This window comes from Lutzomyia longipalpis, chromosome 4 (genome assembly GCF_024334085.1).
Source record: "Lutzomyia longipalpis isolate SR_M1_2022 chromosome 4, ASM2433408v1".
Lineage (NCBI taxonomy): Eukaryota > Metazoa > Arthropoda > Insecta > Diptera > Psychodidae > Lutzomyia > Lutzomyia longipalpis.
Window position 1 is genome coordinate 6,860,924 of NC_074710.1, and position 21,756 is coordinate 6,882,679.

Genomic DNA, 21,756 nt, shown 5'->3' on the forward strand with positions numbered 1-21,756 from the left:
ACAAAAAAATAAGTTTTCTTCCGCTAAACCTTTCAAAGTCGCTGAACATGCGATATCGCATCGTTGCATCAACGATTAAACCCCCCAATGTCACGAAACCTTTCAAAGACATGGCGTTTTATTGATTTTTTGGGATTGCATTTTTGTGTTGTGTTTTTTGCGTTTGTTGAGTAAATTGTTGGCATTTTACTATTCTTTCCACCCACTGGGGCTGCAGACGCGTGTGCTGAGGGACCATTTAAACGGACAATTCGCGAGTGGGGCTCGTGAAATATGTAATTTGTGGGGAAGAATTTTGTTGGAAATTTCTCAGAGCTCGTTCAGGGCGGGGCTGAAGGCATTCTTTTTTCGCATTTTTCAAGTGAATTTCGCACAGTGTGGACGTCCGGAAGGGGACAAGGTGGTAGTTGGGAATATTTGTGACAAGGCAGTTGGTGCAAAATGCAGGCATTCCGGGGAATTTTGGTGGTTTTCTTTGTAATTGGTGAGTGCGAGTGTGTGGGTGGCTCAAGGACGTGTGCACCAGCCACCTGTCAAACATCCGGAAAGCATTAAAGAAAATCTCATTCCGGTGATGCTTGTTTAACCCACAGATTGTGTTTGGGGTCAAATTCAGCCGCATTTGGAGATTCTCCCCATGCAATCAGTCCAGCGGAAGCCCGTGGGAAAGTCCCTCATGCTAACGTGCCGGCCAAATGTGCCAGATGTGAATTTAGTGTCGGATCTTCAGTGGAAAGATGTGCAGAACATGACGATTCTGCCCAAGCCGTAAGTCTCATTAATCTCTCTCTCTTTGTGCTCCCTCCTCCCCCATTTAATTTCACAACATCACTCCTCTTCGTCTCATAAAGCCTCCCCATAAATAGACAGAAAAAAAATTGATTTATTTTGTAAATAAATATTGTCAGGATTGAATATTATCATCCACTGTACGATTCATCCGGGAATCAATTGCCAAAGAAGTAAGTTTATGCGTGATTTCTCATGGTTTGATGCCCTCATCCCCCATTTGTTTGTTTTTATTGCACATCAGAGTAAAAACATCTTTTCTGGACAAGATTCTAATGCTCCTCTCCATAAGAAGCGTGTGCTGTGTTCGCCTTCCCTCTGTCTCTCTTAACAAAGATCAATTAATAAAATTTTCTTCTGCATTTTGTCACCCATCGACTTACCAAGTCATTGAGAACATTTTCATTGCGGATTTGTTTCTTGGAGCATGTTTCCCAATAATTCCCCTCATGCTTCACGCGTAGAACATTGTCCTCCACCTCCCTGCATACTCCCCAACTCCGTAAGACCACTCTGGGAGCCCCCAAGAAGAGAACCTCTCGAGAAAATCGTGCACAGAGACCCAACAGAGACACAAAATACGCGCTTTGCAATCCCAATTGGAAGATTTATCCAACAATCCTTCTTTTCACGAAGAAATGGCAAAAAGAAGGACTTTGTGAAGGATTCAAACTGATAAATTCTCAAGGGGGAGCGCCTCAAAAGCAAGAGAAAGCGTCTGCAAAATTATGTGCGGATGGTCCCCTTTTGTGACGCACGTGAATTGAATTTGTAATATGAGTCATTCCCTTCGTTTCATTCACCACCACCGCGTTATTAAGCATCGGCGGATTATGCTCTGCATTGTTAAAAAAGCAACATTGTTGATTATCTATCTAGTCTTGTTAATACTCTCAATTAATTTAGAAAGAAATAAAAATTATTAAAAATTCTGCAAAAGAAAATTCTTTAATTAAATGGAAAATAAGAAAAAATATTCAATTTCTACTAAAATTGATTTATTTGTATCAGTTGCGGGGCATTAGGAACTATTATATTTTATCGATAAAGTCTTTTATTTAGGGGAGTGTGGGCCAAGTTTGAAATATTTTAACAATCAGATTTTTTGCTTATTAATTTTGTATTCAAAAGTCTAACAAAAATTGATTCAATATAGTGTGCAGCTTTCATTTTCTTTACTGAAACTAACTTAGATCATTTATTTAACAGTTTCTGGTGTCTTAGACCAGATTTTACAGCTTAGACCGGATTTAAGAACTGAATGCATATTTGGATAAATAATAAATTCAGGCTGGCTTAACCCTAAACCCTCAAAAACTAGATTTAAAAAAATCTAACTAGACCTAGGATAAGAAACTTACAATTTGCTTAAGAAACTAGGAACTGGCGTAAAAAATTTAAGCCTAGTTAAACAAAACACTCTGGTCTAGCTTAAGGAACTGAGAACTAGCTTTAAGAAAAAAATTAGGCCTAGCTTAGAATACTTACGCCTTGTTTAAAAAACTTGGAATTTTCTTATGAAACTAATAACTTGTTTTAAAACAAAACTTAGGCCCAACTTAGGTTTGATTATTAATTTCAACGTTCTTTTAATTTAGTGTCCCTATTGAATCTTAAAATTGTTCTAAAATCAAATTTTATTTCACAAGTAAAGGGAATTTGATTTAATTGATGATTATTGAAAGAAAATTCATGAAAATTAATTATTTTTGAACAGCTATAGAGGTTATGAACACTTGAAATCACATAAAGGACGAAATTGGCCAATAGAGCCACTCAAAATGTTATATTTAAAAGGTTCTGTTTGCCCTAATAATTTTAAGAGGAAACGAGATCCTTTTAAGTTGTTTTATATTAAAATTTGCTAAACATTTGGAAAGACGCTTTTCTTATTTATTTTAAGCAGACTATTAATGTAAATTTTACAAGAATATAAAACACAAAAATTATTGCAAATCTACCCTATTCTCCCCTAATTTATTTCAAAATTAAAACATCAAAATATATTGAACAATTTGCAAATAATAAATCTTCCCTCTCTCCCTAAATAAATGAACAATTTTGTTGATATTTCGACGGTAAAAAAAAAAACGAAAATTGGTCGTTAAATCCTAGCCAATAAAATGGGGATTTAATTAAGCCAGCTGAAAGTGAAATAAGCACGAATTTCTCGAATAACTTCCCCATGTTAAGGAATCGTTCTCTTCATTTTCTCATTGTTCCCTCCCCCGTAATAATAGCCATGCAATGTGTTTCTTCATTCGTCCATTTAGAGATAAATAAATCCATCAATTTGTTAGTTTGTTTGGTCTAACAGAGGATGCCAATAAAATGCGAGAAATTCGATTTTTGCTCTTCTTCCTGTTGGAGTATTTATTTATTTCTTCCCTCTTTTGTGGCTTTTCCAAAGGGGCAAAAATGTGAGGTCAAAAGAGTTTTCCGAAGTATTCTAATATTTGCGATATAATCGTTTTTTTTCAAAATATTTCAAATTTTAACGGTTTTTTTCTGCTTTGTTTTCGACATTTTTTGCCCCTTGATGGCCCAAGGTCTTGACCCTTCATTGCCCCTGAGTGAATTCGTTGGAAAAATCGTTGGTTTCCCCTTTTTTTTCACAAAACCAGACCTGGGCAACAACCACCTCCTATGTACACGGAAGTTCTTCCGGGAGACCTAAGTCTAGCCCTACTTATACCCGTTCTAACTGACACAATGGCTGGAACCTACTACTGTACTGCCTCGTATGCAAATACCGAATTAATGGTACAATCGGTACGTATTGAAACGTACTTGGCGATTACGTGGAAGGATGCTCCGGAGAATCAGTATCCTCTCCTGGGGTCAGACTATGTGGTAAAGTGCGAAGTGACAGCACGACCGGCACCGTCGATTGATTGGCTTCGAAATGGGGATCCCATTAAGACGGGTGATCGGTACGTTGTACGTACCCATGGGCTTCTCATACGTAGCGTTGAGGAGGCTGATGATGGTATCTACACGTGTCGTGCAGCTGTTATACAAACTGGGGAACTCGTTGAACGAAATATTCGGGTTGAAGTGCAAATAAAGCCCGAAATCTATGGGCTGGCAAATGTCCTGGAAACAGTTGAGGGGCAACAATTCTCAACATTTTGCAATGCAACGGGGAAACCTGTGCCGGAATTTACGTGGGTTAAGTCAATTGATCAGCGTAATGTGGCAAATGCGGATCGTTTTATTGTTAATTCCATCACGGGGCAAATGAATATCCTTACAGTGGATAAGGATGATTATGGGTATTATACGTGTATTGCGAGAAATGCCGCCGGTGTGGCGGAAGCTAAAACACTGCTAGACGTGGTGATACGACCGAGAATCTATGAATTGTGGAATACAACGGTTGCAGTGAAGGTGGAGGGGCAACTTCTCTGCAAGGCGACAGGACGTCCCCCGCCGCTCATCACATTCCGGTGAGTCATTCAATCAATTTTCTCTTGTTCGCGCGCATCTCTCATGCCACACAGAGTTGGGATTTTCCATAGATTTGCAGAGGAAGGGGGTATTTGATTCTAGAAAGAATGAAACGAAATTCTTTATAAGTTTTTAACGTTTTAATAAATTTTCAGATGATTTTAACTTACTATATGTACTTTAAAATTAAGAAAATTCTCGTAAGAAATTTTCAATAATAAAATAAGAATAAATTCTGAAATTATTTGACTGTGAAAGGAGACTATTCACACCTATTCGCGTCATTAAATGCATTGAAAAATGCATAATAGATAAACGAAATTGGGAAGTCTTGCAGAAGATCAAAAAACAACCAAAAGAAACCATGTAGAATATACTTTTTATTAAATTAAGATCATTTTTTTTTTAGTAAAAGTAGAATAAAGAATGAAGTGTTGAAGACTATTTTTCTTGAGAAAAACAGAATTTAACAATAAAACACGTTGAAAAATAAATTCAAAAAGAAATTACTTGACATTTCTTTACAAACGTTTGTCATTAGTAACTGTTTGACAATTATTTTTTATCCTTTATAATGTTTGTTTTAAGGTTTAACGATTAATTTATAACAACTTGATGTATTTTTTGCATTTGACGTTTCTTTTCTAACCATTTTATGAAACCTTTTAAATGTCTGACACAATTTTTCACGATTTGACGTTTCAAGTTTGATGTTGCTTTTCTAACGTATGACGTTTATTTTAAATGTTAATAGGCGTTTTTTAAAAAAAAAATTAAATTTTTTTTTCTATTTATTATGTTTCACTCAGCATGAAAATAATATTTTATTTTCTTAAATAAATACCCTGAAATTCTCAAAGTTTATGGGTTTTTTTTAGATATCCAAATACACTCCCTAGCATGCCCTTGAACATATAAAACAACGCCCTTTATCTTTCTGTTATTTTTTTTAATTTTAAATGTTTAACGTCTTTCTTTCAATCTTTGATTTTTTGTCTTAAAACAATTGTAAAATACCGTAAATCGGAGCCATGAAGCATATGCTCTATTCGTCTAAAATACGAATAATTTGCAATGGAGGCGTGATTTTGTACTTTCTGCTATATCTATTGCATTTTTATACATTTAATAGTTTTTTTTTTTATTTTTTGTGATCTTTTTTGTTTGATTTCGTCTTTTTTACATAATATTTTTAAAATAATTTTCACGATTCTCATTAATTCTCATCGTCTTAACCTTTTACCAAAGTTACTAAAAATTTGTTTTAAAAATAAATTATAGTTTAAATAAACTAAATGAGAATTTCCGGAAAATCTTCTAGTCATCGTGATCTTTATAAATATAGCTTCAATAAGGTCAAACTCTCAATAATAAAGTCAATTAATGAATTCTAATTAAAATAAATTTCCTTTACGAGATGGAATTATAAATAAGAATTTTTCCAGCAAATATTTGCATTAAAATTCATTTTCTACTCTACTTGTAAAGCGCAAATTGATTAAATTAGTTCAGAATAGGCGAGTGAGTGAGTTAGTGTTGAAAAAAAAGAGGATTTTTCGCGCAGCTGTGTGCCCATAAGAGAGCGCTTTGCGTTGCAGTTGGAGATCGTTTAAAATATCTCTCGCGGGGTTTTTTGCTTGAATTTTATTTTTTAATTAGTCGATGGGGATCGAAGGAGGAATTAGTGCCTGGACCACAGCCAACAGATGATCGTATCGTACTTGAGCAGTCATTTGACGATGAACGCGGCGAATCGAGTGGTACGATGAGAATTTTGGATGTCAATCGTACGGATGATGGGCTGTATGAATGCGTGGCACGCAATAAGGGTGAGAGTGCGTTCAAAGTGGGGCACATTGCGGTGGAATATCCACCCACATTTGACTACATGAAGACCCTACCGCCGATGTTTAGTTGGGAAGAGCGTCCGGTGAATTTGAGTTGCCTCGCCGAGGGTATTCCGAATGCAACAATTGAGTGGCGTCTCAATGAGCGTCTCGTGACGGAGTTGTACGATCGGAATCTCGAGGTACACGGTAGTGGTCCAAGGAGTGATTTGATCGTCACTCCAGTGGACAATCGGTACTACACAGCGTACAAATGCATTGCGAGCAATCGCCTGGGACGTAGTGAGCATATAATGCAGCTGAAATTAGCACGAATCCCCGGGCCGATTCCACAGGCAATTCCACGCATTGTTACCGCGACGAGTATTACATTTGATATTCTGCCACCGCCTGTGGAATTGGGAATGCCCATTACGGCGTATTCGGTGCAGTACATCAAAGAACTCGATCGTGATTGGAATTATGCCTTCAATAGAACCTTCACACCCGATAGTCCGTACATTGTTGAGGGGCTCATGCCGCAAACCACCTACAATTTCCGCTTTGCCGCCCGGAATCTCGTGGGTTTGGGTCAGTGGAGCGCGTACAAGCTCCAGTCGACACCACGACGTTCGGAGCCCGAACCACCGCGGCTCCTTCACAATTCAATTGATGCCTCCGAAGGGGATGATGGGGAAGACCCCATCGTCATGTCACCGTATGCGGATCACTTTGAGGTGCGATGGAGTGTGCCGCCGAACAATGGGGAAGTCATTGATTTCTATCAACTACGATACTGTCCGGTGAGTACTTTTTTTATTTCTCTATTTTATTTGTTTACTTTATTTTAAGGCAGAGTTGGGAATTTTTTGTTCCTTTAGTGTTTTCTAGATGAGATTATTTACTGAAAAAATTAAATTTTTAATATTCGGTAAAAGTTTTCTTTAAAAACTTTAATTTCAATCATTGGAAGTGAAGAAAAAATGTGATAAAGGGGTGAATCGGATCGCTTTTTTTTTTAAAGAAAATTCATAAAAATGAAACAAAATTATTAAAATTCGACGGAAAATAGTGAAATAAAACAATGAGAAGGATTCATAATTGCCTTGTTAGGTTATACATATTTTAAGAAATTTGTTTGAGAAAGTTATATTAGCAGTCGGTGAAAAAAAGCCTTCCTTTCCAGCGACGTTTCGACCTTTTGTTAAATTGTTATGCTCTGTATTCTGTTTATTACGAAAACATTTTATTTAGAAAATAGTATTGCCTGAAGATGACAAAATTTTTTCGAAACGTCATCAGACTTTATTAACCTGTGGCGCCCTGAATAGGGGGACTCTGGTCAACTCCCCCAGTAACCTCAACCCTCGCCTCATGTTAATCTACAGAGCACTTTGAGCTACCAGCCATCCCCGCACAAGGCTGGCGCTACAAACCCTTAGAGGATTTGCTGGCCAAAGTAGCCAATTCGACTTTTTTCAATCGCCTCAGAATTAAAATTTATTTAACATTTCGTGTAGGAAAGTTCCATTTCTTTCGGATTGTAGAAAGAAATCCTGGAAAAATAATTTATTTTAAGAGGAAATGAAGGTGAAACTTTTGAGGAAAGTTCTGCATTTTTACTTACATATTTATAACCTCAAAGTTAAGAAGTAACTGTTAAAATTTAAAATTTGATGAAATAATTCAGCAACTGATAAAATTATTCTAATCTAAGGATTTTTCTCTATCTTCCTCAATTTTAAAAGCTTTGTGGATTTTAAAAATTACATTTGACCCCAAAACAATTGAAAAATCTTTAATAAAAGAAATGTTCGAGAATTTCGAGAAATTGTTTTTAAATCAACCGTTAATACACAAAAAAGAATTTTATTGTTATTTTTTCAGTATGCTTACTTAATGTTTACGATTTACGACCTTTGGCTGGTTCTTAAACAATTTAACATACGACGTTTCGAAGGTCTTATTCCTCTTCATCAGGCTTTAAAAGTATTTTAAAATTTCGTTTTAACTGCTAAAGAACTTCTAGAGATTGCTAAAGGTCATTCCACACTACTCTTGCTAAAATTGGATCCGCTAAATTTTAATGAAGAAGCCTCGAAATTCAAAACAAATAAACCTCATTCATCCATCAAATTATTAAATTTTACATTAAAAAAAAACATTAAAACTTCTTTTTCCATAAAAATCAAATAAATTCGAGTTAAAGGAGATTTTTGGACATTCTATTCATGCAATTAGAAGAATTTTGCTTGAAAAAATTGATTTTTTTTCTTTAGGTACTAAATTCTTGATCATAATCTTATCTATAGAGAAATTGTAAGAAAATCTCTCAACTCTGCTACTCAATCTCATCTCCCCATTTGGATTTGATGAGGCGGACGTGGGTGGTTGTGAAAGCATACATTGGTACCTTATGTACATTTTGGTTGAAAAGGAGAAAAGGGGATATCTCGAGGGACTCAATAAATGATGCAGGAGGAGGTTCATTCCCCCGCTCGTTCTAAAAGTCTATTTTGTGTGTGTTTTGAACCTCATTTTTGCAGGGGGTAAAAGTCAATGGGGAGTGGCATGAGACGGGTGAAATGTGCGTAACACGTGATATTCTTGCAACGGAAACCACAACGTATGACATGAGTGGACTACAAGCGGGAACGTACTACAGGACAGAGTTGAGGGCACACAATGCCATTGGATTCTCAGAGCCGACCAGCTTGATGATTAAGACGGCACGAGGTGAGTTCTCCGCCACGAGGCATTTGGGTACGCTGCTGTATCAATCGAGTCTCGCGTCCGCCGTGGATGTTTCAACATCCGCAGGACATGGGATGCATGCAGTGATCGTCCCATTGTGGATTGTCTTGCTTGTTGCATACAATGTTTTGTTCTCTGTTTAAAATCCAAATTTTTGCAGTAGGATTTTGTACGAATTTTTCTTAATTTTTTCAACAAGCAAACTTTTTTTTTTTACTTGCTCACAGTGATTTTTGCTCTTTTAATTTTTTTTAATAGTGCAGCTAAAAAAAACTCCGCATTTTTGTGTTGTTTCGTAAAAAAAAAGTATTTTCATCAATTTAATCAGAAAAATAAATAAATACTCTCTTGTAATTTTTGTGTTCACGATAGAAGTATAAAATAGACTTTTCTCATTGTTCTGTAGAATTTTTTATAATTTTATGAAATATTATTTTTTATAATTAATTAACTAAAGTTGAAAAATCATCTTCACACCACATACACCACCAGCCATGATCTCTTTATTGTTTCCATTCCATTTAAGAAGAAAAAAAAAAGTATAAAGCATTAATTGAAAGCATCAATTGAGAGATTCACATCCCATGATATAATTCTTTTTTCTCATTAATTAATCAACATGTATCTCACCATACTCAATGAATGAAGTTTAAGCACAAAAATCATTATTCTACAATGTTTTTTCTTCTTCTTCTTTAATAAATTCATCGTACAGTGATGGGTGGCTGAATGAGTTCTCATTCGAAAGAAAATTAAGTAAATTGTGTTGAATTTTTAGTCTTAAAAGTAAAATTAATTCGAATTTGCTCCTTTTACTAAATAGAAAATTTTATTTTGTTAACTTTGAGTGCATAAAAATGTCGTAAAAACTTTAAATTTTCACAAAAATCAAAAAAAATATTCGGTTAGTAGAAGAGTTTTAGACAAGAAGTGTTTATCTGAATGAAAAAAAAAAGATCTGCAAATAAAGGTCTAAAAAGGATCAGATTGACTTGTACTAAATTCAAGCATAAAAGTACTAATTTCAAACTCTAAAAAGTAATTCGATTCTTAGTTCTAAACTAAAAAGGCTCAGATTGAAAAGAAAAAGTGCCCAAAGGTACTAAAATCAAGTATAAAACTACGTAGTAAATTCAAGCCTAAATGGTACTGAATTGAAGTCTAAATAGTACTATATTCAGTCCTAAAAGTACTAAATTCAAGCCGAAAAAAGTAATTTGGTGAGAAACAAATGCCCGAAGTGTACTGAATTCAAGCCTAAATGGTACTAAATTCAATCCCAAAAGTTATAAATTAAATCCGAAAAAAGTAATTAAGTTCTTCGCAGTGCACAGGAGATTAAAGACTACGGGCGCCGTTTTACGTAACGTATAACGTAATTCATTTCTAAGTTCTAATAAGCCTCAGATTGAAGGAAAATTGTCTAAAATGTACTAAATTCCAGCCAAAAAAGCACTAAATTCAATGCTAAATAGTACTAAATTTAAACCGAAAAAGTACTAAATTTAAGACAAAAAAAGATCTGAATTCTAACCGAAAAGAGTAATTTGGCTTTTAGTTCTAAAAATACTCAGATTGAGGAGCAAAAACCGAGAAAGTGCTAAATTCAGTACTAAAAGAACTCAATTCAAGTCTCAAAGGACTAAATTCAAGCCTAAATGATACTAAATTTAAACATAATAGTTTTTTTGGTTTATTTGAATGAAAATAATCGGATTATTCGCCAATATTCGAATGATTTCTCAAAAAAAATTAAAAATTCCGCAGTTAAGCACCTCATCATTTTTAATTAAAGAATGGCTCAGATAGACTAAATTCAAGGCAAAAAAAATCAGAATTTAAACCAAAAAAAGGCACTCAATTCAAACTTTAATAGTTCTAAATTCAAGTTGAAAAAATTATTAAAAGTTTAAAGTTTTAATCGGATTATTTGTTAGAATCTTTCAGTGTTCAGCAGACATATAGACACCCTATTGCTTTAGACCTTCTTACGCGAAATTACAAAATTATTAAGCTAAGAATTGTCTTTTTTAGACAATTTACACAGAGTCAAACTTTAGGAAAATTTCAACAACAAAAATTCCTCAGCTTTTTGGGTAAAATAAGAAAAAAAGGATGGCTCTACATTTATGCCCATCACTGTAATTTATGCATTATAGCTCAAACTTCATTTCCATAAATTTTCTAAAAATATATTGGATGCTGTAGTTGAGAAGAAAAGGAGAAAAACGAGTGAAATTGTAGCTGGATTGTTGCAAAAATATTAATACCATGTCAATGCCAAAATTTTTTTGAGAGCTCTGAATGTTTCAATTTATTTTCTGTGGCTGTAACACAACACTTTCCTCTCTTTTTATTCATTTGTTAGTATTTTTTTACATAATTCTCTTCACTCACAAAATGTGCCTTTTTCCCTCTTTTTTCATTCTCTCTGTCTTTTTTTTCCCTCAACATAAATTAGGAAATTATTTCAACGCACATTCACTGGGTGTTACATATCAATGGTCATCCGCTCTTTTTCACGGATTCATTGTCCAGCTCTCAGTTTACCAACTTTGGCAGCTGTTGTGCACATCCTAAAGTAACAAATAAAGTTAAACTGAACTGAATTGTTGATGGCATGTTGATGCTCTTGAAATTCATCTTGGGGTGTGTGTGTATGTGGTGAAGGTTTAAACAAGAAGATGAAAGAAGGAAAGAAATCCAACAAAAAAAAAATGGGCAAAATGTAGCAATTTATAGTTGCATATGGTGATGTGGAAAATAAGAAAAGGAAAAGATGAAGAAAAACAAGAAGTAGAAAGACACTTGAATCTCATCTCATGTTAAATGAAGAATGTTAAGCGCACTCTAAAGCAGCACAAGAAATTTGAAGGAAGAAAAATGCAAAGATCCCACGAATCTTCGTGGATTTTTTCCTCTCATCAAATAGAATGTACAAATTCATTGAATTTATAGAAATGAAAACATTTAAATTTTTTTTCTTCTTGTTAGGATGTTAAAGAGAAAATAAGAATAGAAGAAATCTTGAGAAAGAGAGAAAAAAATACATCAAGATTTGTTAATGAAAACATGCTAACCAAAAGAAAGTCCTTACAATCAATTTAAACAATTTAAATCAAAATAAATTTGAAGAGAAACAAATAGTTTTCTACAGATATTTAATAAAATTTAATCAATAGATAGAGAAGGAAAAAAAAAACTTCACGTGTGGTGTGAAGAAATAACTCTGAGAATGATTAGAAGAACAGATTTTTCCCATTTCTCGAGCGGATATTGAATGATGTGTTTATAAAACACATGTCTCGAATCTATTGACACGGAAAGTCGATACATTGTGAGAATAAATATTATTCTTTAAGGAAACCACCGACTGCGAAAGAATTTCTTTTCATTTTCACAACAATTTCAATGGGGGGACACTGAAAAAAATTGTAACAGAAACCACACAGAAGATTAGACGACGGGGAAAATAGGAGTTTATTCATTTTTGAGGTCTTTACGATATCTTTAGTGAAAATAAAATAATGGATATTTTTGTGTGTCAAAAGGACATCCAAGAAAAGTCAAATATACTTTCAATAATCCACTGAAGATAGATTAAATGTACGGGTAAGCTGACCAAGCTTACGGGAGCTGTGTTTCTTTCAGTGTACCAATTTTGTGAGAGCAAACTAGAGCGTAAATTAATTTAAATACGCGCAAAGTCGGGAAAAGTTGAAAAGTCATCCCCCAAGAAATCTTTAAAACGCCATATCTCGGGAACGGCTCCATAGATTTTCGAGTTTGAGCTATCGTTGGAAAGGTCTTGACCTCAACTATAATATATTAAAATATGAAGTAAATCGATAATGGCATTTTCGAAATATTCGAGTTCGAAATTTTCGAAAATTTTGATTTTGACTTTAGCACCCCTCGCGGTCATTTCTCGAACTTGCAATGTTCTAGACATTTGTAGGGCTTCATGAAACCTTTCATTTGCACTTGAGTTGATCAAAATCGGACTTGTAGAACCCGAGATATGACATGCCAACTTTGGAAAGCTATATCTCGAGAACGGAGACATAGATTTTCTTCATTTTTGGCATGGAGCTAGATAATATGGTCAGCTATAACATATCAAAAAATGAAGCAAATCGATAATGGCGTTTTCGAGATATTCATCGAAAACTCATCGAAAATTTTGTTTTTGATTTTTGGCCCCCTAGCGGTCACTTTTGAAACTTCGGATGTTCTAGAGAGTTGTAGGGTTTGTTGAGATCTTTCATTTGACCCCGGGTTGATCAAAATCGGTCAAGCCGTTTTCGAGTTATGGTCGATTTTCGATGAAAAATTGTGGCAGCCATATTGGCTAAACGGCTTGACCGATTTTCGAAAATGAGGTATCGTTGGAAAGCTTTTGATGGCCCCTACAACATATCAAAATTTCAGATTTTTCGCTATTACAGGGGCTGAGATATAGCGAAAACAAAATTTTGAGGTTATTCAAAATGGCGGACGGAGGGGAGGGGGGGTGGATTTGACCTCATAATCGGATGTCTTCCAGTCGATATTTAAACTTTGCCGTTTACCGCAAGTCTCTATCTATTACCGTTCTCTTGCAATTTAACGTTGTACTACGGCCGGACGGACGGACGGACGGACGGACGGACGGCCGGAAAAAATCTTATTTTTGGCGCATACGTTTTTTGGAATGTGGGGACCCTAATTCGTGCTCATCCCAAGTTTGAGCCCGATCTGACGACTTTCGATTTTGCTCGGTACACAAAAGCTGTGTCTGAAAGAAACACAGCTAAAAGTTTGGAAAATATTTGTGCAAAAATACGCATAAACCACGCCTCCATTGTAGCTTATTTCGTACGTTTGAAGCATATGCACCAGTGCTTCATTAGTATTTTTTTTTCACAAGAAATAGACAGAAAAAGAAAAGAGTTCATAAAAGATAAGGACTTGGATTACCCAATCAAGGAAATTAACCTAAGGATTAATCGATTAATTGGTAAGAATCATCTTTAACCGTAAATTGGATATAATCGGTCAGTTATCCTGATTTCTTAAAAATCTACGATGAAGTTTGAAGATTATTTGCATAAAAAAAAGATACAGGGTGGCCAGGAAATTAGGGCATGATTTTAACCGCGAATAACTTTTGATTGGATTGAGATATCTGAAAACTTCTGCCGCCAAAAGATGCGTAAACTCAAAAAGTTTTATTTGCTTTTTATTTCAAGTCGGTATCTTAAAAATTGGAGCTGCCAGAGCAAAAAATTCGCCCAGAGTTTTTCGAAAATTCGAATTTAAATTTAACGTATTTAGACTAAAAATCAATTTTTCATCCCAAAACTCACGATTAGTTACGAAAAGAAAAAGCTGGAGACATTAAATATTGATAAATATGAGTTGAAGGAATATTTAAAATTTTGTAGATTTTTTTAGAATTATAAATGAGAAATTCTCCGCAAATATATCCAATGATTTTCAGCACAATTCTCCCAATTTGCTGAAAAGAAAATAATATTTCTCCTTTGCCAAAGATTTATTCAATTCAAACGTGAAATAATCTATTGTATTTCATTTATATATATTTTTAAATAATGTTCTAGGGTAAGTTTTGCAAATTTATTGACTCTTCAAATGTTTTCCGCGGATGTTAACCCTTTAAATGCCAAGTGGGGTCTCTTAACAATCAATAATTTATTACCCACAAATAACCTTTTTCTTTGATCAACGAGAGTTCTTTTGCATTTAATTTATATTTTTTACTCTACAAAAATGCATTTAAAAATATCTTAACTTTTTACGTTTAGTTAAAAATTTTTAATTTGAATTTTTTAAGCAGTAATTTAATTTTCTTTATCATATTTCTTTTCTAAATAATTTCTACAACGATTGTTTTCTTAAAAACTTTCTAGAATTTTTTATTCTAACTTTTAATAAGAATTCAATGGCAATTTCAATGGAAAATTCCTAGAAATATCATAGGAACTTTAAACATTTTTCTAAGGAGGTTTTCCATTGTTTCCTTACTATCTTTTTACTGAAGGAATGAGCATTTTTTTTTAGTTTCTTCTTCAATTCTTGGAAACTATTATAGCACAAAATGCGTCTAAGCTAAAGTATTAAGGAAGCTTTTTAGTTCTTAAATTTGTTTTTGTACAAATCAGCTCAAAAATAATATTTTCTTCTAATAATTCTCAGAGTTTCTTCGGACCATTTTAGGTTATATTTAATAGTGTGCTAAAAAATAAAATTAACCTCTAGGCCGCCAAGCGGGGTCGTTGAACGACCCCAGCCCTATATTTCGTGCTATAACTTAATAAATATAAAAGATACCATTCCCATCTTTTGGAAATAAGTTCTTTGGTTATCTGAGGAGGTTGTGTAAAAATTTCAGCTCAATCCGTCCACCACAAGAAAAGTTATTAAGGAAAATGTAGAAGAAGGGAATTCAAAAATTGGTGTAACGGCCATGCTGCGGAAAATTTCTTAGAATGAAGTTAGTCACATCATAAATCATATGGTTGAAGGGGGTTGAAGGGTTGTGTTTACTTTCTCACTATACCTTCTCAGTGTCAGAATTATCGCGAATAAGTAACATAAACAACATAAAACATAATTAGAAGCATATAAATGTGCAAAACAATAAAGAATATTCGAGAAATATTGCCATTTATCACGGTGCGGGAAGTGAGGGGAATGTGGGGAAGTAGTGAAAAAAAATAGCAGTTGCGGTCAACTTCGTGGCAAATTTCTCACGAAGAAAGTGTGAAAAATGAGTGAAAAATGTTTTTCCCTAATATCTCCTTCTGCGTGTTTCCGGGTGGCGAATTTGTGATGCAAGGGGCAAGAGGACTATATAAGGAGTCTAAAGGTAGTGACCCGACAGTTCCCGGTTGTATGGTTTATGAGAAAATCGACTTCCTTCTTGGGGTCGTTCAACGACCCCACCTTGGCGCTCTAAGGAAGCTCCAAGGTCTTGGCGGCCTGCAGGTTAAATAGCACAAAATACGGACTTGCCTGGACTTTTGTGAAATGAAATTTCGCAAAAGTATTTAATATTTGAATAAGATGAGAAACAATCAAAATTTGTTAGAAATATATTTGAAGCAGCTTATAGAGGGAAGGTAATAAAGAAAAAAAGAATTTATTTTACAACAAAATGCAATATATTAAATCAAAAGGAAAATAAAGAAAAAATTAAATCTACTTAAGAACTACTCAAAGTAAATAAAAATTAGAAATGTTTTACTTAAAATCTCATTGAAAGAAATTATATAGAGTTATTTGTATGACAATAAAATACAAAAAAAAAAACGCAAAATAGTCAGAGAATTTTGGGAAAATTTTGATGAAGAAGAGAGAAGAAGAGGAAAAAAAGTATTTTTAAGTTTATCTTGAACTATAAATAGAATCTCAAGTGTTCTCTTTTGCATATTTTAATTAATTTGAGGGAGGAGATTATATTCGTTACGAGAAAACGATGACATGTGATTATAGATTATGATGATCACATGAAATTTTGAGAGAGAGAAAATATTGTTAATAGTGATGAAAATGATGCGAAAATATGTTGGGACATTGGATGATTTTATTAATAGAAAAAAAAACAGTTGAAATTTGAAGTAAAGATTTGAAAATACTTTGTTTTTTTATTTTCTTTGCTGGGCTTTTCTCAATTTTCCGTTTTCATTAATGATGCTTCCTTCCGTCACAACATTTAAATGCGATTTGGTGTAATGATTTTGTTTTGGTTGGTGGTTTTCATTATTTCTATGCTCAATATTTCTTTCATTTCTTTTGTACCTCTTTGTGTGTGTTTTGTGATTGAAAATATTTTCTGTTTTAATTGAATTTATTTTTGTGACTGTCTCAGTGATTAAATTTCTTTCGTTTTTCTTCACGTCGTGAGAACAAATGGATAGAATTTTATGCTAATGAAAGAATTTTAACCCTTTCGCGTCCTGAATAAAATATAAAATATATTGAAACATTTGATGTTTGAAACATTGCGATATTATTGTACTTTGACATATTTTAAAGGATTCTTTTCAATAAAATCATCTTCTTTGATTCATTCACGGCATAACCACGTTGTAGAAGTGTTGAAATTTACTTCAAATTCAAGAAAAGAGGTCTTTAAGGGCCAGTCAATACGTTGAAACATAATTGAAACATTTTATTTTCTTGAACTTCTAATGAAATAATTATTTCTTTAGCGTGATTATCCACGGAATTTACATAGAAGGGATGAAAAGTAATACGTTTTCACAGAGAAAGCTCCTCGAATTACATCAAAAGAACAAATATCGTAATGAATAGATTAATGTTTCAGTGTTTTTTTTTTTTCAATGTTTCATGCAGGTCGTGAAAGCGTGAAGAGTTTAAGTTAATATTTGAATTAAATGATGCAACACTAAAAAGTGATTTGAATGAAACATATGCTCAAAAGCATTTGCTCAATTAATTAGAAAAGATCGTAGTGATACACTACCGTTTGTAAAAAAAAAAGTTTTCGCGTTTTGTATCCTGTAAGAAGCTCCCTACTCAATCTGTCAGTGAAATCAAACTTTTTCAATTTATTAAGTCTCAATTTTTCAAGAATTTAATTTTTATAATAAGATTTTACGTACACATGAAGCATAATTCACACGCAGCATATGTTTGTCATAATGTAACTCCATGTAGTAGTATCCTAACCTTATTATTAAAATGACTAGTGGAGTCTAGAAAAATTCTTCCTTAAAATTATTTTTTTTTATAAAAATGTTCATGATCTTTCTTAAATTCAAAGACAAAATTAATAATTAAATATTTTGAAATTAACGACAAGTCCACCGTCTTTTACAAAAAAAGAAATAATTCTATCCATTGTTCTCTGAATTTGTGAATTTCCAATAATTTGTTTCCTAATTTTTTTTCTCAATACTTTAAAATTAATTTTCGACATTTAATTCTTCTTTCCTCCTCCAACCCCTCTGCCTAATGAAAATCACGTGGAAATTCAAATCAGGCGGCGATGTTGTGTTACGAAAAGAAGATCCAATTCTAACGTCGGCTGCAATTGTTGGCATAGCTGTGGGTGGGGTATTACTCCTTCTCATCATAATGGACATTCTGTGTTGCCTAATTTGCAATGTTGGCCTCTTTGCGGCCATACGGCAGAGTAGCAAGAAATCCTCTCCATCGCGGGACATTGATGACGACAACAAATTCAGCAGGTTAGTGTTTGCACAAAAGATCAAAGAAAAAGTAAAATTGCATGAATTGGCAAAGAAAACACAATTAATTAACACCGTTAAAAAAATCTTTGTCAAATTATCTGTTCTGTGTCCATCTAACACGAAAAAAAATCAAATTATCACCCTCACGCCTCTTTAGTCTTTATGGGTGGCGTTTCCCGCTTCCTTATTGCAGCAGCAACTTGGTGAAGGAACCATCACCGTCTCCTTTGCCATCGCCATCATCGCTCAAAATGGGACTTACACCACCTAAATTAACACCTTTGTAAGCAAATTCCATAACACAACACATGCAAAAAAAAAGTGAGGGGTTAATAGTACGTTGAGTCACAATTAAGCTAATTGTATTATTTGTGGGGTTTAATAGTAGTTTATCAAACGAATTTACATCGAGAATAATTATTTGATTGATTATCAATAAGGAAATTCAAACAAATTGCAATGTAGGAAATCATTTGAAGTTCAAAGCTAATTTTTTGAATGAGTTTTCTTGCCGAAATTAAGGTCGAAATCAGTAATAAATTAGATATGCTTCAATACGAAAAATCAGTGAAATTTCAGTGGTAGTTTATGAGTAGTTTTGCTATAAGGGATGAACCCAAAATTCATTTCTTTTCGCAAAGAAAATCAAAATAGAGACTGAGGAGCAAAAGCCTAAAAAGTGCTAAATAGTCGAAAAAGTAAAATTCAATTTAGTACTTCATAGGCTTAAATTTAGTAACATCTTTCCATTGTATTCAGTATACTTTTTCAGCTTATTGAAGTTAGTACTTTTTCGGCTTGAATTTACTATTGCTTCGACTAGAGTTTCGTTTCTTTTTATTTTTGAAAATTCAATAAATAAAAGTACTAAATTCAGTCAAAAATATAATAAATTTTACCTGAAAAAGTTTTGAATTCAATAGGAAAAAGTATACTGATTTTAAGCCGAAAAAGTACTAAATTTTAGGCAAATAAGTACTGAATTTAAGCAAGCCTAATAAGTACTAAATTTAATCCTTTTTTTCCCACCCAAACCCTAAGGTCTTCAGGCCAAGAATTCTCTAAGAGTGAAAAACTCCCGTGAGAAACTCCTGAAGGCTTTAGCGCTTTAAAAGAAATGTAAAAACCGGGAAAATCTTACGGGAGTTTATCACGGATGCATGATTTTTCTCAGAGGATCAAGCTCACGTGAAGTTTTCCTCACTTTTTCCCCTGCAAAAAGTCTTCGGGAGTTTATCACGAGAGTTTTTCACTCTAATAGAATACAGCCCCAGGTAAATTTAATCGTAAAACAAGTAAATTCTGGCCGAAAAAGTAGTAAATTCAAATTGAAGAAGTACTAAATTCTAGTTGAAAATGAGAATATTCAGATCTTCGGAAATATTGTGATTATTCACTTAAAAAAAATCAAAATATTCAGCAGATAAAAACCCCAAATTTCGCAAATGTTAACGATAAATTTTATTCTAACAAATGACGATATTTTCAAAGAGAAGATAATTTAAAAATCAATCGATTTTCTCGTCGAAATCAGCATAAAATCAAACATGTTTAACTACGAAAAATCATTGAAATCTCGATGATTTTAATGCTATTATATGATTCGTTTTGCTGAATATTATTAATATAACATCATGATTCAAAAGGATAAATTGTGAAGCTTTGAAAATAATTTTTCTATGTTCTTGCTCGTCGAAATCAGTAGAATATCAGGCATCTAAGTACCGTAGAATATCGCGTATGAAACGTTCTTTCAATTTATCATAATTTTTACATATTGTAAAATCAAATGTCAATAATTTCGTTGCAAAAAAGGAAACATTAAAATTTAAATTGCATTTTATACAATTTTTATTTCGTATAAATCATTACCTAACTTAGCATTTGGGGTAAGAAATGTGTTTTTACGTTGATTTCGGTACAAATATTAAGGATAGAAAATACGACGAAACGATTTTTTCAACCACAAAATTATTTTAAATTCAAACGTTATTTTAATGAATTTTCCTCGTCGAAATCAGCACAAAATCAGACAAATTTCTGTACCATTAACCCCTCGATTTTTCATACAATGTAGTTAACAATATTTCTTACAGATTAATTCATCAAAATTTGCATGAATCTCGCCTATTTTTCTCGCTTTCTTTTTATCTTTTTCTGTTTTTGTTCAATTAAGAATATTCTTGTGTATTATTAATTCTTTTAATTTGCACACAAAGTACCTTTATTGAGTCTTCCCGATGGGGTGCAAAAACGAATAAAAGACGTTAGTTTCTTCATAATTTTCCACAGAGACGACACAGAGAGTCAACCATTGAATAATGCTGCCTCCAATGGTGGCATTAAATTCCAACCGTCTTCCGTGGATTACGACGGCTCCATGACTTACTCACGGAGTGGTGAATTAATTGGGCGCAATTCTTCCGTATAAAAAGGGCTCTTCCGGAAAGTTTTCCGAACATTTTTCTTCTAAAAAAAAAGGCATAGTGCAACGAAATGCAGCTTCAATTAATTATTGTACTTAAGTAAAACGGAAACAGAGAGAATTTTAACCATTTTTATAAATGCTAACTTAATCCTGTGAGAATAACTTAAATGTCCTATCCCCGCAAAGAGAGACGAAGAATGTGGGTTTATTTTCAAATGCAAAATATGCTCAAGGCATGGCAGATGCATCGAAAAGCATCTCATGTCCCAAAAATCAACGAAAAAAATATTAATCAAAGAATTTTTTCTATTTGATAAAAAAAACTTTTACTTGATTTACAAAATAGTTTTTAATTTTTTTAGTTTATATTTTTATTTGTAAAAAAAAATATTGTCTGCGAATAAAAAGTGGAATTTAGAATATTATTGACGAGAATAAGTCAATCATCAGGGGGTATTTAGCTGTGTGAAAAGTATCCGATGTATTCGGGTTTTGTAAGAATTATTCGGAATTAATCAAAATCAAATAGATGAATTTTTCGGATTGTCTGTGAAAAACGTCAGATTTACTCAGAAAAAAATTCGGAATCTGAAGAAATTTTCCGGAATAATCTTTCAATTCAGCATCATTATTCGGGATTGATTAGACAAAAAAATCAATCTAAAATTAATAAATTCTTCGATTTTTGTTGATAAATCAGTATAAAAAAATTAACAATTTTCCGAAATGATATAAATTTCAACAAATATTCGGAATTTAACAATTTAAACTAGGGCTCCAAAAAATCGAACTTTTCGATGCTTCCCATTGTTGAGAAAAAATCGAAGCACTGCAAAAGAACTGCTTCGTAGATTATTCGAATAATCGAAGCATTTTAACACTCGGAGGACTTTACTGGTAATTGCTACCAATTGGAACCTTAAAATCATCACAGAATAAAATATATTGGACCTATCTCGATGAATTTAGCATCAATGTGTAGGGAATTTTAATTACTTTAAGATAGCAGAAAGAAAATCTCGATAAAAGTCTTTTCTTTGGAAGATAATTGAGGTCAAAGTGTGAATCCAACGTGGAGGATTAAATTGGTAATAACTACCAGTAAAAATCCCATACATTTTAGCCATTGTTTTGAGGTTATGTTTCCCCATATTCCCCACATCAAGATCTCTTGTTCGCTTTTCCTCGGTGAAAATCATTAATTTGGACTAATTTTATTGCCGGAAGTGACTAAAAAGTTACTTAAAGAATCAAAGTTAGTGATGATTTAGGCGCAATAATAAATTAT

General features: G+C 33.3%; 1 protein-coding gene across 8 annotated transcripts; it reads left to right on the forward strand.

Annotated features, from left to right (window-relative positions):
- The first annotated feature begins 86 nt into the window (after positions 1 to 86).
- LOC129795936 (fasciclin-2) lies at positions 87 to 20,893 on the forward strand. 8 transcript variants are annotated; one of them, XM_055837490.1, is made up of 8 exons: positions 107 to 484; positions 594 to 768; positions 909 to 962; positions 3,414 to 4,238; positions 5,899 to 6,868; positions 8,612 to 8,801; positions 17,830 to 18,037; positions 20,312 to 20,893. In XM_055837490.1, exons 1-8 carry the CDS (start codon positions 442 to 444, stop codon positions 20,469 to 20,471), a joined length of 2,625 nt encoding a protein of 874 aa, XP_055693465.1. In that variant the 5' UTR covers positions 107 to 441; the 3' UTR covers positions 20,472 to 20,893. The 8 variants fall into 8 exon arrangements, with proteins under 8 accessions (XP_055693468.1, XP_055693471.1, XP_055693465.1 ...); XM_055837491.1 differs by having other exon boundaries at positions 20,333 to 20,893; XM_055837497.1 differs by lacking the exon at positions 909 to 962 and adding an exon at positions 18,198 to 18,323 and having other exon boundaries at positions 20,333 to 20,893.
- Positions 20,894 to 21,756: the final 863 nt, after the last annotated feature.

Bases quoted from the DNA above. Each gene is read 5' to 3' on its own strand.
- LOC129795936 (XM_055837497.1), top strand. From the start codon at position 442: ATGCAGGCATTCCGGGGAATTTTGGTGGTTTTCTTTGTAATTG. The intron at 4,239-5,898 runs GTGAGTCATTCA...TTTTTTAATTAG, and splicing joins CCGCCGCTCATCACATTCCG to TCGATGGGGATCGAAGGAGG. The intron at 8,802-17,829 runs GTGAGTTCTCCG...AATTCAAATCAG, and splicing joins GATGATTAAGACGGCACGAG to GCGGCGATGTTGTGTTACGA.